The sequence below is a fragment of the Carettochelys insculpta genome, chromosome 6 (assembly GCF_033958435.1).
Source record: "Carettochelys insculpta isolate YL-2023 chromosome 6, ASM3395843v1, whole genome shotgun sequence".
NCBI lineage: Eukaryota > Metazoa > Chordata > Testudines > Carettochelyidae > Carettochelys > Carettochelys insculpta.
In genome coordinates this window covers 121,198,694-121,214,942 of record NC_134142.1, presented here as the reverse complement: position 1 = coordinate 121,214,942, position 16,249 = coordinate 121,198,694, and the positions used below count along the sequence as shown (strand labels likewise).

Here is a 16,249-nt window from a genome sequence, read left to right as displayed (position 1 = left end):
CAAGCCTCTGACTGTCATAAGAACATATAAGACCATAAGAACAGCCATACTGGGTCAGACCAAAGGTCCATCTAGCCCAGTATCCTGTCTGCCGACAGTAGCCAATGCCAGGTACCCCAGAGGAGGTGAACCGAAGACAATGATCAAGCCATTTATCTCCTGCCATCCATCTCCCACCTTGGACAAAAGGCTAGGCAGCATACCTTACCCCTTGCTAATAGCCGTCTATGGACCTAACCTCCAAATATTTATCAAGCTCTTTTTTAAACTCTGTTAGAGTCCTGGCCTTCACAGCATCCTCTGGTAAGGAGTTCCATAGGTTGACTGTGCGCTGTGTGAAGAAAAACTTTCTTTTATTAGTTTTGAACCTGCTACCCATTAATTTCATTTGGTCTCCTCTAGTTCTTATATTATGGGAACAAGTAAATAACTTTTCTGTATTCACTTTCTCCACGCCATTCATGATTTTATATACCTCTATCATATCGCCCCTCAGTCTCCTCTTTTCTAGACTGAAAAGTCCCAGTCTCTCCAGCCTCTGCTCACATGGGATCCATTCCAAACCTTTAATCATTTTAGTTGCCCTTTTCTGAACCTTTTCTAATACCAACATAACTTTTTTTGAAGTGAGGAGACCACATCTGCACACAGTACTCAAGTTTTATATAGTTTTATATTGGGGCAAGTAAGATATAAAATGCTGGGACTGGAAGACAGGCATGGATCACTTGATCTCTGAAGCATCTGGCTTTGGCCACTGCTGGAAGACAGTATTCTGGGCTACATAGACCGTTGGTCTGACCCAGTATGATCATCCTCATGTTCTCTATTTTCCTACTGCTAAGCATGCCTGGCTCACATCCGAAAGAGGGGAAACCTCTCCTGTGGCAACGTGTGAACAATACTCACATCTGGGTGGATGCACAGATGTTACAGAGGCAGATCGACCTCTTTCAGACTAGTTTCTTTAAGAAGCCTCTTCTGCACTGGGATTAAAAAAACTAAGCAGCCACATCAAACAAAGCTGCTCCATCTAACAAAGCATCTAGTATACTTCAGATCAGTGTTTCCCAAGCTTAAAACACTTGCGTACCCCTTCCAGGACTTCGGCTTTATTGGCATATCTCCTCTTTCAGTGTTGTCCCATTGCTTATTTCCTGATTTTTAGTAGCTTATTTTCTGCTGTGTACCCTTTGAAATCCTTCCACTTACCACTGGTGGTACTTGTACCACGCTTTGGGAAACACTTGGTTAGATGACCAGCATAAGTCAACAGAAATGCGTTGAAAAAACGTACAGCTTAAAAAAAAAAAAGCCATCTTTCATACTATGCTGCTTCATCCAGCTGGCCACATCATATTACAGGACAATTTATCCTGAACCATACTGACATAACGTTCTTTAATATCGCCTTGACCAGCACAGACATGACCGTAGGAAAGATGACCTGGATCCATGGTAAGAAATTGTGATCCCTTCACCTAATTGATTTCAATCACTTTCCAGGGGAAGAGAAAGAACCACTCCTGCCACCCACACAACTGAGGGGAAATCATAAAACACTGGACAGAATGCCCATGCAAAACCAAACATGAACTACTGCAATTCCTGGAATCTTTTACTCACTTCCTCGGTGGTTCCTCATCTTCCCGAAACTCACTTTCTTCTTTCACCTCCACCTCCACTTTAATCTCCTTCTGTTTCTCTTTTTCTTCCTTCCCCTTGCCTGCTTTCCTCCTGGGCTTTGGAGCGTCCCTTATAGATACAAATGAGATACACTCTAGTGCTCAGCAAGTATAGTGCTGTCATAAGGCCCTATGCATCTACACTGCAACACCACTGCTTTCCCCACTTCCTCACAGGAACAACCCCTGGGAACTGCACAACTCTAGGAACCATCCCCAACATCTCCCGTTATATTCCTTCTGACCTATGTTTTTAATTAAGGATGATGAGGGTTTGGAGTTAAACAGGCAGCTTTGGACTTGTGTACAAACATGTAGTACGCCTCCCTGCAGAGGCAGGGCTATCCTCACAGCAAACCAACTTTCAGGGAGAAGCTAGTAGTCAGTGGCACTCAAGCCCAAGTCACCTGATCTATTTAGATTAGATAATTTTTCTGTTAACTCTAAGCAGCGAAGACATTGACACAGCTTATGGAACTCTCCAAGCTGCACTGAAAGAGAACCACTTTCTTTCTAAAACAGATGCTGTGGCTCAGACAATGTTCTAGGTGTGATGTAGATATGAGGGAGTGAGGTCCTTTGGCCTGTTTTGGCAAGAGGCCAGATTAGATGATCACAGCAGTCCCTTCTAGTCTTGCATGTGTATCCAGTATACCTTTCTAAGTGGGGTTTGTAGGTTTCATCTCGTGGGTCATCTTTGAAGGGAATCTCTTCCTCACTGATCAGCATCTCCTCTTCTTCATCAGTGCTACGATGGAGAAGGCAAAACAGAAGAGGTAGTAGAACTGCTTATACATACATTAAATAAGTCATAGCATGACACTCCTTGGAAAGATGGAAGATATCCTTCAGTCAAGACAGTTTAGGGAAAACAAACAGCCCATATAAGATAAAGAAAGCAACACGTGACAGGTATGATGATTTCCTCCTGGACAAACCTTACTGGGTTAAGTGTAAATATTGTAGAAGTTCATTGTGTTGAAAATAAACCTGTTTCTATATTATGATTTGTAGGAATGTATCAAGGCAGAATCCGGACTCTCTCAAAATCTGGGAGGGGTTCTGAGCTTCAAAGGGCTATCTGAAACAATGAACTTTTCAAAGTGAGTTTTCCCGGAAGTGTCTAGGGGAAGGCATGTGTAACTGTAAATTCCTCTGGGGATATACTAAATTCAGCTTTTGAAATTTCCTGAGGAAGAAAATATCTTCTGTTGGCTGACCACTTGTTAAATGGGAACAGATAAAAGGCCCACAGTGTATAAAAGAATGAGCCCTACAGTCACATGAGTGCTTGTTCTGGCTGGGTCAATGTGGTTATGAACTTGTAACCACAGGGAAAAAAGTCCTTGGCTGTGGTTGTTCACCTGCCAGAGCCCTTGGCAGCATGCATGTAGGTTCTCCTACTGTTTTTAATGTTCTAGAAAATGCTTTCACTCGGAGAATGTATGCGGCTGCTCTGAAAGAGTGGTGTGATAGTTTAACTGCATCAATGACATGCTTACAGCCTCTAAAGAGAAGCCCAAGCAGGCTTGCTAAAGATGTCTGCTTTTTGGGGAATTCAGTGTAGGCAGGAAGCTTGCAATACTGCTGAATTAGGAGGGAGGGAGATGCAGGTCACTGGAATCAGAGAGTGGGCACATTTGCTGGACCACTGAGGGGACTGCAGATGCAGTTGTCTTGAACAGTGATAGTGTATAAGCTAGGGATGCGGAACTTACAGCCAGCCTACTGCTTGTCTGGATCTGCAAATTGCGGTCAATGGAAGAGGAGGTGGAGTGTGTGTGTGTGGGGGGGGGGGGGGGGGGGAGGGGGGGGAGGAGGAGGAGGAGGAGGAGGAACAGGAGAGAGAATTTCCCTGCACAATATGGAGCCGCGTGCAGCACCTTCCCCAGCTGCACCAGGTATGTGACTGTGCCAGGCAAATGAGTGCCCCGTTCTTGCCCATACTCTGCCCCCTCCCCCCGACCTCCCAGTGTGCTCCTGTACCCCCTCCTTTCCAGCCCCTACATCTGCAAACCCCTCCTACAACCTTCCTCCCACCCTGTCCCCCTGCTCCTGCACTTCCCCTTCCAGGCTCCATCCCCAACCCCCATTCCTGTAGCCCCCTTCTATACTCCTCAACCCCAGCCTATTCCTGCACCTTCCTTCCCACCCAGACCCCCCTACCTCAAGCTCACTCCTACACCTTACCTCCTGCCACTTGCATGGGGTCCCCAACCCAAAAAAGGTTCCCCACTCTGGTTTAAGCAGAGCAGCCTCTGCCTAATAGCCAGATGGGAACATGACCCTAATTTACCTTTTCAATATTTACTGCACTTTGACAATAACAGGCCACCAAGCAACATGATTACATAGCAGTGGGGCTCCTCCAGTAACTCCTGTAATCTGACTCAATAAAATCCATCCTGTACTATTTATGCTTCCAGATTATCGCCTTGTCTGTTATAAGACATCAACTCCAACCCAGGGTGGGGAGGCAAGAACCAAAACTTAATGAAAACTGAACTGGTCTTTCCATGGCAAGTTCAAGATCCTTTCAGTTGAAGAGTTAACTTGGGAACCATTCAAACCGATCCCATCTTTTTCCATGGCACTACCCAAAAAACAAAGGCCCTACCCAGCGCTTACTACCTGATTCCAGTTGGAGACTGATGCTCTTCCGTGACCTCTGAAAAGAAAAGCCACAGTTAAGTTTTTTTAATCAGTTAACTAAGGACAAAGGCCAGTCTGCAATGTGTAAGTCTTTCTGGAGGTATTTTTGCCACAGTTGAGCACCAAGATGTGCTCCAACTAAGGAGAACACACTCAAGATAGTGAGGCACCATGCTCTTTGGAACACTGGTGCCAAAACACAATCAATCTCCCACAAGCAAAGCATTAGCTACAAATGGTCCTGCTTGCATTGGAGCATAACCCACCTCCTCAGATGCACGAAGTGGGTCTTTGCCCACAAAAACTTATGCTCCAATAAATCTGTTTCTCCACAAGGTGCCACAGGACTTCTCATTGCTTCTGCTTACATTGTTTACACTTTTATCCCAACATTTCCCATTGCCCTAAGTGCTACATACCATACTCAAGCTGATCTGTGTTGGGTTCTGACTTGCAGATGAGCTGCAGGGATCCAGTCTTGGACCTGGAGCTGCGCGAATTTTCTGTGTCACGTTGGCGAGTAGCAGCAGCTGTCCTGCTGCTGCGCCAGCCTCGACTGGGCCTGGCTGTACTGACAGGAGATCCTTGAGTGGAAACGTCTTCCTCCTCCCTCTCTTCTTTGGGATCTATGAAGGAAGAGCCCAAAGCAATTCATAGCTTAACACCACACACAAACTCAGCTCTACACTTTGCTGGCCATAGCTCCACCAGTTTATTGTTTATCCAGTAGTGGAGATGTTCCACTACATACAAAGAAGGGGCGAGGATGGGGGATATGGCTCTGGATTTTAAAACTGAAATGTGATACAGATAGATTATAAACCAGATCATCTACCTCTCAGAGGTAGACACTCAGTACAGCATATAAACAGAGCTGCTCACAGTCTTATCACACTCTTCTATGCATATACACTGGAAGGCACACCGGCTCCTGTAACTCAAAGAAAAGATAAGGCTCAAGAACATGAAAAGTGCCCTAATGAGCCATAAGGGCAGGGGACTGGACTCAACCTCTGGAAATCCCCTACAGTTCTAGCATTATAACTAGCCCAGAAGCCTGTCTGACCATACCAGTGTTTCAAATTGAATGTACAGAACAGGGTAATTTTGGAGAACTCTGTCTTCCACTCCCACCTTTTGGCAGTCAGATTTTACATAGCAAAGGGTTGGCTATCTAAACATCTTGGATAACAGCCATCAATGCACCTATTCTCCATGAACTTAACTAGTTTAAAATCCAGTTATACTTTTGGTAATGAGTTCCACAGGTTAATTGTGCAGTTTATGAAAAGTGACTCCTCCTGTTTGTATTAAAACTGCTGTCTAGTCATTTCAGCAGGTGAACTGTTTTTTACTGAAAGAATAACCAACACCTCTCTAGTTACTTTTTCCAAACAACCATGACATTAGAAATGTCTATCATATGCACCCTTAGTTGCGTCTTTTCTAATCTAAGATTTTAGCATCTCCTTGAATGGAAGCCATTCCATACCTTTCATCATCATGGCTGCCCTTTATCCCCAACCAACCTTCACTCACCAATAAAAGAACTGAAATAAAGATTCAAGTTCTACGAAAGATCTGTGAAAGTTTGGCCCACACTGAAATCTTGTTCATAGACTCCCCAAACACTGATTTACAATGAACGTATATACTGCAACAATTCTGAAGAATCTGAGCTGAGACTTTCTATGTAAGAAAAAGCAATATCCAAATAATCCTTAATTTTAACAAGTCCTCGCATTCTTTACCAGTATTTTCACTCCTTTATAACCACTACAAGTTGTTCCTTTTGGGTTGATGCATTTCAGATTGATCTCCACTTGTAAAGATTTGGAAAATCTACAAAACTGTTTGAAAGAGTTGTGGGAGCACCCTTCAGAAAAAAAGCCCAGAATATTCCTTTTATACTCCAGTTGCTTCAAGATTCTTTTTTTTCCATTTTCCACTTGCTATCAGATAAGTCCAAATGAAGCCAAGAGTTTCTGAATCCTGGCATTCAGAATAAATGAACTGCTGGTTACACTTAGGTATTTTGTTACTGCTTTAGAACAAAGCACAGCTCTCCCAAGAGACCTGCATTCAAAACTGAGCACCCATCCTTTTCCTTTTCAACTGTCCCTTTCACTTCATTTGTCAATATACTGTCTTTTCTAGCCAAGTTTGGCGAAGTGTGTAAATAACCTAGCCAAGTAAGCAATTTAGTTATCCAACTGCAAATAAATATAAGAGTTTTCCATTTGGACCTGCAGAAGAGGCAGTTCTAGTTTTATAAGGACAGGTTGAGATAGGCTACACAGTGCATCTCTCCCCGACAGTCAGTCTCTGTTAATATCCAGGCTGAATTCTAACAGGAAAACAGCAGCCCAAATGCACGTGGTGTGAAAACCATCCAAAGCACCATTATGACGCCTTAATTCAGAGTCCCAGAATCAATAAAGTTTGATGGGCAAAGGGAACCAACTCTCATATCATGATCCCTCCCCGACCATCATAGATTTTCAATATACAGTAAACTCTTTCATACCCAGCAGCCCCAGGACTGGGAGGCTGCCAGATAGTCAATTATTCTGGATAATAGAGAGGTATACCTAGCAATGCAGAACACTAAGGAAAAACAAGATTACATAGTAAGAATCAGACAAAAATATATGCAGAGTACTTTATTTGCCAACAACAGTAGTATTGTGCACTGTAAACTTATACTGGTACTTGCTGAATTTACTTTCACTATACAGTACTTATGGCAACCACAATTAAAATGTACTTATGGTTAAAATTTCAGATGACAGAATGCCAGATAAGATAGAGTTTATTGTAGTCATGTTCTTCTGTGCTGCTACTGATTGGCCCACTAATTCAGGAGCCAAGTCTCCTGTGAGAAACCTTGTTCAATCAGCACCAGCTGGGATTTCTACCAGGATGTTGTCCTCTGCAGCTCCTATGTGAGGTCCATCTGTTGTGTTGGCCTCTGTCTAAGAGCTGTCTGATAAAACTTGAAGCTCTACTCCTCTCTATCTACTGGAAAAAGGCACTTATTGATTACTCCTATTCCAGGGCCTTCTGCTTGCTGCAGAGGTGGTCTGTGGAAGTACTGCTCTACTCTACTAATCTTCCAGTCTCTGTTTTGGAATCCTCCACAGTTCATAGCTCAAATGCTTGCCTCCACTGCTACCCAAAGCTTTCTTGGCAACTGAAGTTACTGTGAAATTGATGCCATTCTTGACTGTTTCACTACTGCCCCCAAGCAGGGAATAGCAACTGTGAAACAGACAAAGATTTGGCATTTTTGCTCTCTGGATGTCAACATTTTAGCAGCAATACAATGGTTCCCTATGCAGCTTAGAATACAGCACCACAGAATGCCACATTCAGAAGTCCCCACCCACCCAAACACATGGATATGAAACACATTTTCTTCTAAAATGAGGAAACTTGGATTCTGCAGAGATCTTTGCTTCGTGCTCCCACCAGTGACCCAGCAGTTTTGCTTTATCTCTGACAAGTTGATAGTTCAAGCCCTGAACTATCTGCAGTTAAAGTAATCAACAACTGCGGCTCCCACCTTGTAGTGAGCATAGTCTGTATGAAGTACTCCAAACTTACTGTGGAACTGCAAAACTATGGTTTTACATGTGTTGAACAAACTTTAATTTCAGAAAAGGACCTATCACATCATCTGCTGGCCAAGTTATGTTAAGACCTCTAACCCTATTCTGCTCTTCCTCGGTCAATTTAAACTTCCCTCATTTTCATAGATTTACAGATCAGTCCATTCATTTGGAATACTTGACAGGGAAATATCCAGCTATTCCACACAGTGCCACCTCTCTCTCACATATATATTATTAATCCATTTATCCCTGATCTTGAAGAATGTTTAACCATTTTGGAGATTGGACATACATCCTACACATTAACTTGGATGGCAGGTGAACAAAACCTAGTATTTTAAGGTTTAATTCAGTGAGTCCTGTTGAAACAGTTCCCACGTATAAAGTACACCCAAAATAATTGGCAATTTCGTGGCACTTGTTTGAAGTAAACATGTTTAATAAGCCATTTCCCGATTTATGATTGCTACACTTTCATCTGCTTTAGTATTGCTATGTCTAGCAAACTCATTGCTCTTTGCATGTTAAGCTGGCTTCTGTGCAGCAAAGATATAAATATTTGATTAATACTGAAAAATGTCAAATATTCTGTTTTACACTAAAAACTGTTGCGAATGAATGTACATTAGTTTAACTTTAAAACAATTTCAAACCCCACAATTCGCTACCTTGGGCACGTATAAAGCTATGTGTGTGAATGCAACAAACATTCAGCCTTACTAATGAGTGACCTCAAAACTGATATGCATTGCCATTCATCAGTCCTAACCAGATACCAGTGAACCGCTATAGGATAAAGTCTTTTCTCTTCACAGTGCCATTTCTGTAGACTAGAAGCATGGCTCTTTTGAAGAAGCCAACCTTCCAATCCAGTATTCATGTGTCCCTAATGATTACAACTCTGCAACCTTTGTCTATAAATCCGGCTACTCAAGAAAAAAGCAGCACTTTTTCCCCCCACTGTTGTATTCTTGTGTAGCACATATTACCAAACATTAGAGATAGCTATTACCTTTTCTGTGGAGATGTTGCAAACATAGTACACCTCCACCTAGTACACCTTCTCTTTTTTGAGATTCACCTACCCTAGACTACAGTATCCTGTGTATCAACCATGCTTACTAAGCAAGTCTGAAGAGTTTGGCATCCATGGTTCTTACCTTCCAGAGTCTGACCAGTGGCGTATAGTGACCAAAGTGACTTTTTAAAAACCAAAGGTTTATTTTAAAACAATTGAAACAAAGCAGTTTTAAAATCCTTTTTCTTTACAAAACAGCCTACACTACTCATTTATCTTACCCAAAGGTTTCCCATCTCCTGCAGCTCATCTGAGCGTGCAGCGACCTCCTTCAGATACCCCTGCCAATGCCCGTGTCTTACTTTGATTTTGCTAGAACGGTGTTTCCGAAAGTGTGGTACACTTACCACTGGTGCTATGCAAAAAGATTTCAAGGGGTATGCAGCAGAAAATAAATTACTTAAAAAAAAAAAAAAAAATCAGGAGATAAGCACTGGAGCAGGGGCAATGCCAATAAGGCCGAAGCCCAGAAAAGGGTATGCAAATGTTTTAAGTTTGGGAAACACTGTTCTAGACAACTACCCCAAAAACATATCCTTGCTTCCCGACACACTGTAAATTCTATCTCTGTTCTTTTGATCTCCTGGTTCCCAAGTCTTTCCTCACCCTGGCATTGTTTAACTGTTTGCTCAGAAGCAGCTGCCATCCCGAGTCATTCTTCTTTCCACCTGTTTATCCTTACAGCCTCCAATACAAACAAACACACAGTAAACATCCCAATAACCAGGTCAACATTCTGCATTTGTAATTTACAGAGCAACTCCACTTCAATCACAATAAAAATTAAACCGCTTTAAATATAACCACAAGAAAAGAAAATTCCATCCAGCAAAAAGGAGGGAATTAGCGGCACAGATTTGGTATGAATTTTTATTGTTCCATGCAAGACTAACAAAGGGGTCAGAACTCTGAACATTGAGGGTTTCACTTCTCTCAACTGAATGTTCTCACGTAACCCTTCATACTCAATACAACATCCGCTTGGCATCACAAGCTCCAACTCTAGATGCACAAAGTAAACAGTTTTCTTCACTGCAAGATCTGCTTTTGCAGCATTTTGCGCAGAGATAAGGAAGTCCTTTCTCCTTCAAACCTCAGATCACAGAGTTATTCAATTTAAGTGCAAGTAAAGGCAGCTGAAGATGCCATTTAGTGAAAGAACTAAATGCTGAAGTCTTCTAGCAGCTCCAAACTCCATGACTCTTTCAGACCAACTTTCTCCTTCTCAATCTCACCTTTCTGCAGCAAGGCAAAAAACAAAACAAAACTCAGTTCCACAGCTCTCCTAACAATTCATTGGAAGGCAACATTGAGATTTCCATATGTAGTACTCTCTCCTTATTGATCAGTAGCATACCATTGCCTCATAACAGCTTTTTCCTTGAGAGGTTTTCCAGGAGCTTTATCTACATTATTGTTCTTTGTCACATATGAGTGCACATGTACTTTAGAATGCTGGCTGACCAAAGTTTCAGCAGAAGACACATGCACTCACTCCACAGACAAGCTCCCCCTTTAAGTGAATGCTCCAGAACCCTGGAGGAAGAGGAAAGTGAAATCCAGGAGAGGTATCAAATACTGCAAAGACACAGTTTACCATAAAAAGCAGAAATGGGTCAAAATTTTTATTATGCTTCTTGTTTCCCAAAAAGCTAATGTACCTTGCTCCATTGTTAAGAACAACTGCCTGTGGAATCTGCAACTGACTTGACTTCCAAGTGCACCAGCAGCGCATCACTGCTGAAATCTTTCAGCTGCTGTTATAACCAGTGACAATAAGCAGGGTCAGTGAATCATGTGACGTGTCTAAAACTACCTTACAAATGACTGTTTCAAGGGACAGCTGTACCTTAGAACTGGCTGAGCACAATGAACATTCAAAGTCGCATTTTGCATAGCTTGATAGGCTATTTTAACAGTGGCACCCTCACATACCGACTTTCAAGAGCCCCAGCTCAGATTCCACTATGAAAACCAAAAATTCCAATCCTTCTCTTAAACAGAAGGATAATGGGAGTAGTGGAGGGATGCGTGTTAAAGCTATAGGCCACAGGGAAGCAGTGGGACAGTGAAGAGAGAGGAAATGAAGAAAGTGGGTTTAAAGTTGCTCCTTTCCCTCAGTAAGGCATGACACCTCTTCAGCAGTAGTTTGTGGACGCTTTCAACCACTATCACTGTAAGAACTGAAACTGCAATTGTTTAATTTGCCATAGTTTTAAGTGCTACTTTTCAATCCTGGATTGCAGTTTTCACTTGCAGGACTTCCAATTACAAACCCATTTTCAGGTGTTCATGAACTTTTGTGATTTCCAGTTCGGAAATACACATTTTATGCTCCACCCTCAGCCCAAAGGTTATGATTGCAAATATACCAATTACCTATTAATTTCCTACTTGCTCAGGTACAAAGAGCCCAAACCAAGTAAACCTGGTTCTTAAATGCAGCGCTAAACTTTTGTCTTTTATATTACAAATGTTTCAGAGTGGCATTCTAAGCACACGGTAGACAGAAATTAACTGTGCACAAATAAGTGCAAATGAAAATGACTCACTATTTTATGTGAGCTACTAATCTGAAGACAAAACTGTACTCAGATAACCTAGGTTTCCAAGACGTACGTGTAGATTTTTAACTAGTACAAACGCCTGATCCACTATAAAAGTGTCATTGCATGAAATACGACTTCACTGTTCTGCTCTGGCGCAGCTTGGAACGAGGCTGAGTATGAGTGAAATGCACACCCTTATTTCCTCTGATTTGCAACTGTCTCAAACACTTCAGAAACTTTACTTATTTGGATGCAACTGAGTGCATTTTGGGGACGTTCAAGAATGAGAGCTTGGCTATCATTCAAGACTAACTTTCTCAGGCTTAACTCAGTTTAAATTTCCGTTTTCAATTAGGAGTTAGTCATCAAACAGGACCAGTCAATTTCCAGCTTTAAAAATGCGAAGTTATAAATATGTGAATACTCAATTTATATGAATATTAATTATCTGCTCGGACTGTCTTGTCACTGGAGACAATGCTGGGTACTAACAGGGTCAAAAGGTTCAATACCCTCACCAACAGCATGCAATGGATTGAACTATGCTTCTTGATGCACCACAGAAACTCACTTGGACACGTGCATACAGATCACACTCATTTAACTTTCTATAGCCACGTACTGTAAAGGTGCCCAGGGACACTTCCTTCCAGCATTTTCTGTAAGATAAGTGCTTGGACAGCCCCCCAGGAGAGATTCAAATGCCACTCAGGTGATTAGCAAAGTGCCCAGAGCTAGCAGTGTGTGTTTTTGTACTGGTCCTGTGTATCTGCACATGGCTTGGTGTGCATAAGGAAATTTATTTAGCAAATTTATGAAAAAAATAGCGGTAACATTGCTTCCCACCTGGTCTACGTTCATCTTAGTGTTCAGAGTCTGACAGTGTAACAATCCCACAAGTCAGACTGTGTATTAGTACACATATGACTAAGTGCTTAACCTTTCTACCCAAACTTGCTAAATCTTCCACACAAGCATTTATACCTCACTTCTGACAAGTCAAACCAACAAGCACATACTTCACTTATTTCCTTTTTGATTGAAAATCCAAGGAATTCCCGTTAATGTATCGGCTCTCAGCCCAGGGGCCACGTTTGGCCTCTGTGACCTCTCCAGGCCAGTACAGGCAGTTTACATATTGCTTGGAGGCAGTCCACATAATAGAGAGCTGCATATGTGACCCACAATAATAAATAGTTTGAGATCCATTTCATTAATGCAATGAAAAGCTGCACCGTTAAACACAAGAAATATGAAATGCAGAAATTACGCACAACCATAAAAGTGACCTCCAAAGGAAATAAAGCATTCTGACGCTCCTTTTTACTTCTTTTGTTAATGTCTAAAGACTCAAAAAGATTGCCAAAAAGGGTTTACAGTTTTCTTCAGTTAGAAATTTAAGTCTTGTCCAGATGTGAAAACCATGCTAACAGAAGAACTATCACATTACACAAGAACTGAGATAGGTACAGATTTTTACTCACATTGGTTTAAAATTTATGTTCTCTTTAACTCCAATATGTAATGAACAGTTGGGCGAAAAGATGCATTTGTTCTAAGATTTGTGCTCCTTTCATGCTAGTAAACGAGTGTCATTAATACTAAATCTTGGTCTCTGTCCCCATCACTTAAGTCTTAAAGACATAATATATCTGAGATCCATCAGCAAAAACAGAGACCAGACTTGACATTTCTACTAATCTGAAGGTTTAAAAAAAAATTAATAATAATAAGACACCTTTTCTTTAAAGCCTTCATTATACATCAGAAAAAAAGGACAAACCCACTATTTAAAAAAATATCCTAGAGGTCACTTTTACGATTTATTCTTGTTTATAGCATTATAATGCTGTGCTTTGTAGTCCTACTCTATTTCTCAAAACAGAACAAGTCCTCTCTTTGCAAATTTAGAAACACAGATATAGCAAGTTGTAGTACCATGTACTGTAGTTACAGAATTAGGAACTATCTGGCACAAAATAACTATGCTGCCACACATTACTATTTAACCACATTAAATAAGAACATTAAATGCAAAACAATAATGCAAAGTTGCAAGATCTCAACACTCAAGTCACACTTGGAAAAGTTAACTGCCGTGTTAAGCATCTTTTATATGTCATGGTATGCCTTAAGGCGATCTTTAGGGGGTGGCAATGAAAAACAGAAAATAGAAAACAGAACTGTGTTGAACATTTGTACATTTAACAGTGGCAGAACAATTTAGTGTTGGATATTTTGTGACTTGAATGTCTGACCTTCCAAACCTAATATTGCATGAATAACAGTTTCATTTGGAAAAAGAAAAAAGTAGTTTCCTTGTGCAGTTTACAAATACTAATGACTGAAGGCAAAGCATATGTATTTGTGAGAGGAACCGTGGCATCCAGAGATGCGTAAGTGAGGGGACTGTCTCCTTCTGCTTCTCACTTGATGGCTTTTTTTTTTGTGTGCTTCTCTCTCGTATGTGGTGCCCTCAACTGATTTTTCTGTGGGTCAGTGGCCCTGACCCCAACAAGGTTCCTTTACCCCGTTCTAGTCGGCAAAAGGATTTTACTTAAATTCTTCAAACACTCAAGTTTCTGGCAGATACCAATGACGTAAAACTATAGCTAAAAATATATTAATGAGTAATGTCAGATAAATGGAGGGATGGTGGTTAGAAAGAAAGCAGCTTTGTAACATAAATGGGTTACTACCAGCATGGCTCATAAACTGAACTTGTGAAGTTAACTTCCAATTCAGAGATGGCAGAAAAGCAAGATTCAAATTTTAACTATGAATCCTACAACCCAGTAATTCCCAACACTGTGGTTCTTACTAAAATGCTAAAGTGTTAACATTTTCATGAGATCATCTAAACTCATGAGAAATGGCACAGAAGCTCTGGTACTAAGAGTAACTATATGGAGATTAGGATGTCTGAACACTCTCAGAATTAAACAGCTATATAAAAACGACTTATTAATTATACAAAAAAATTTAATACAACTAGAAGGAGTTCTTCTACAAGAACTTCTCCAAATACAATCATCCTATAACAGTGTTTCCCAATCTTTTGTACTGGTGACCCCTTGCAGCAAGTTTGAGTGTGATCTCCCTCCATAAGTATTAAATTAAAAATCACTGGAGTGCTGATGGGAATTGCAGTGGGGTTTGGGATGGAGGTTAACAACTGAGAATCCGCCCATGTAATAATGCCACAATCTTCGGAGTTCAGTTCGAGAACACTTGTTATAAAATATATTCAGATACTACAGACTGAACTCTCTCGTCTGGCACTCTCTCATTCAGCACTCTTTCATCCAGCAATATCTGTAATCTGGCATGATTCTATAGTTTGCTGGATAGCCACTTATCAGGGGTGCGACCAAATTTCCTGGGGTCCCATAAAATTTGTTTACAGCCACCTGTCCTGGCTCTCAGCATTCTGTGCTCTGAAGTTCTAAGTTACCCCTAAATGTTTTCTAAGAGCCCAGTATGCAGGGGAAGCATTGGTAATGCTGCTAGACATTACTGACCTCCTGTGGTTCAGCGCTGGACTACAGACTTCAACTTGTTATACCCTAATACTCTGTAAACTCAAGTCCAGGACTTAATTTGTATACAGCCTAACTAGGGCGACCATATCTCCCTGTCCCAAATACAGGACAGTGAGCTATGGGAGGGTAGGGTGCAGCTCCTCCAACCCCTGGGGATCCGTGAAGGAGGCAGAAGCTGCCCACCCTCCCTGAGCCCTGGCAGCCCCCAGCTCTCCTGGGAGCCCCAAGGAAGCGGAAGGGATAGGGCAGCCATGGCACTCTGCTCCACCCCGCCCCCCAAGGAAACAGCAGGGACCAGGCAGCCACAGCACTTCTCCCCAGCATTCCCCAAGCCTGAGGGAAGCAGCAGCTGCTCATGCTCCCCCTGCTTCTGCAAGCCCTGGGGAATGAGAAAGTAGGCTAACCTGTGCAGCTGCTGGCAGAGAATATGGGACAATTATTCCCTCTTCTGAAATAAGTAGGGATGCCTTTTTGGCATCCCAAATATGGGACAGTCCCACCAAAAACTGGATGGATGGTCACCCTAACCCTAACACAACAGGACCCGAATCTTGAGTGGAGCCTTGGGGCACTATTACAATATTCAATTCCAAACAAACATGATATGTTCTCTTAAATTAGAAGATGCATCAGATGGAAGCCCCCCCACTTCTCCAATATTACATATCAATCATACACAACATAACTGAATGAAAGAGACACTCAAATCTTACCTTTACCAGTTCCTTTGTGTGTATAACTGAAAGAAATATAAAAGTAAATGTAAGTGACAAATTTATGCTGCCACACTTTATTACTATTTAACCCCATTAAACAAGAACATGAGCTCAATTTGCAAACCAGTGGGCAGCTGCTGCAAAAGAAATGTTCCCTTGTCTTGAAATGCTGGTTTATAACCACTTTCAAGTTAAACCTGCAGTTTTGCCATGGGATCCCTTCCTCGCTGAATAAAATCTATAGTTTTCTTACATTGAAATAGAAATGCTTCGTGAGATGCCTACTAACAGGAGAATTCTTAGAGCTATAAAGATTTATCTACAGGAGAAAGTTGTACAGATTTTACGCAAGTCACGAACAAAACTCAACCAATGCCAAGTATATCATGTATAACAGGCATAAAAATCTACAT

General features: G+C 41.6%; 1 protein-coding gene across 1 annotated transcript in view; it reads right to left on the bottom strand.

Annotated features, from left to right (window-relative positions):
* The window catches only part of ZFP91 (ZFP91 zinc finger protein, atypical E3 ubiquitin ligase), a 28,813-nt gene that overhangs the window by 10,944 nt on the left and 1,620 nt on the right, over positions 1–16,249 (bottom strand). The window contains exons 2-6 of the mRNA XM_074998123.1: positions 15,834–15,859; positions 4,757–4,963; positions 4,317–4,353; positions 2,341–2,433; positions 1,627–1,755 (exon numbers count right to left, since the gene is read on the bottom strand). Coding sequence (XP_074854224.1) covers positions 1,627–1,755; positions 2,341–2,433; positions 4,317–4,353; positions 4,757–4,963; positions 15,834–15,859 — 492 coding nt within the window. The remainder of the gene's footprint in view (positions 1–1,626; positions 1,756–2,340; positions 2,434–4,316; positions 4,354–4,756; positions 4,964–15,833; positions 15,860–16,249) is intronic.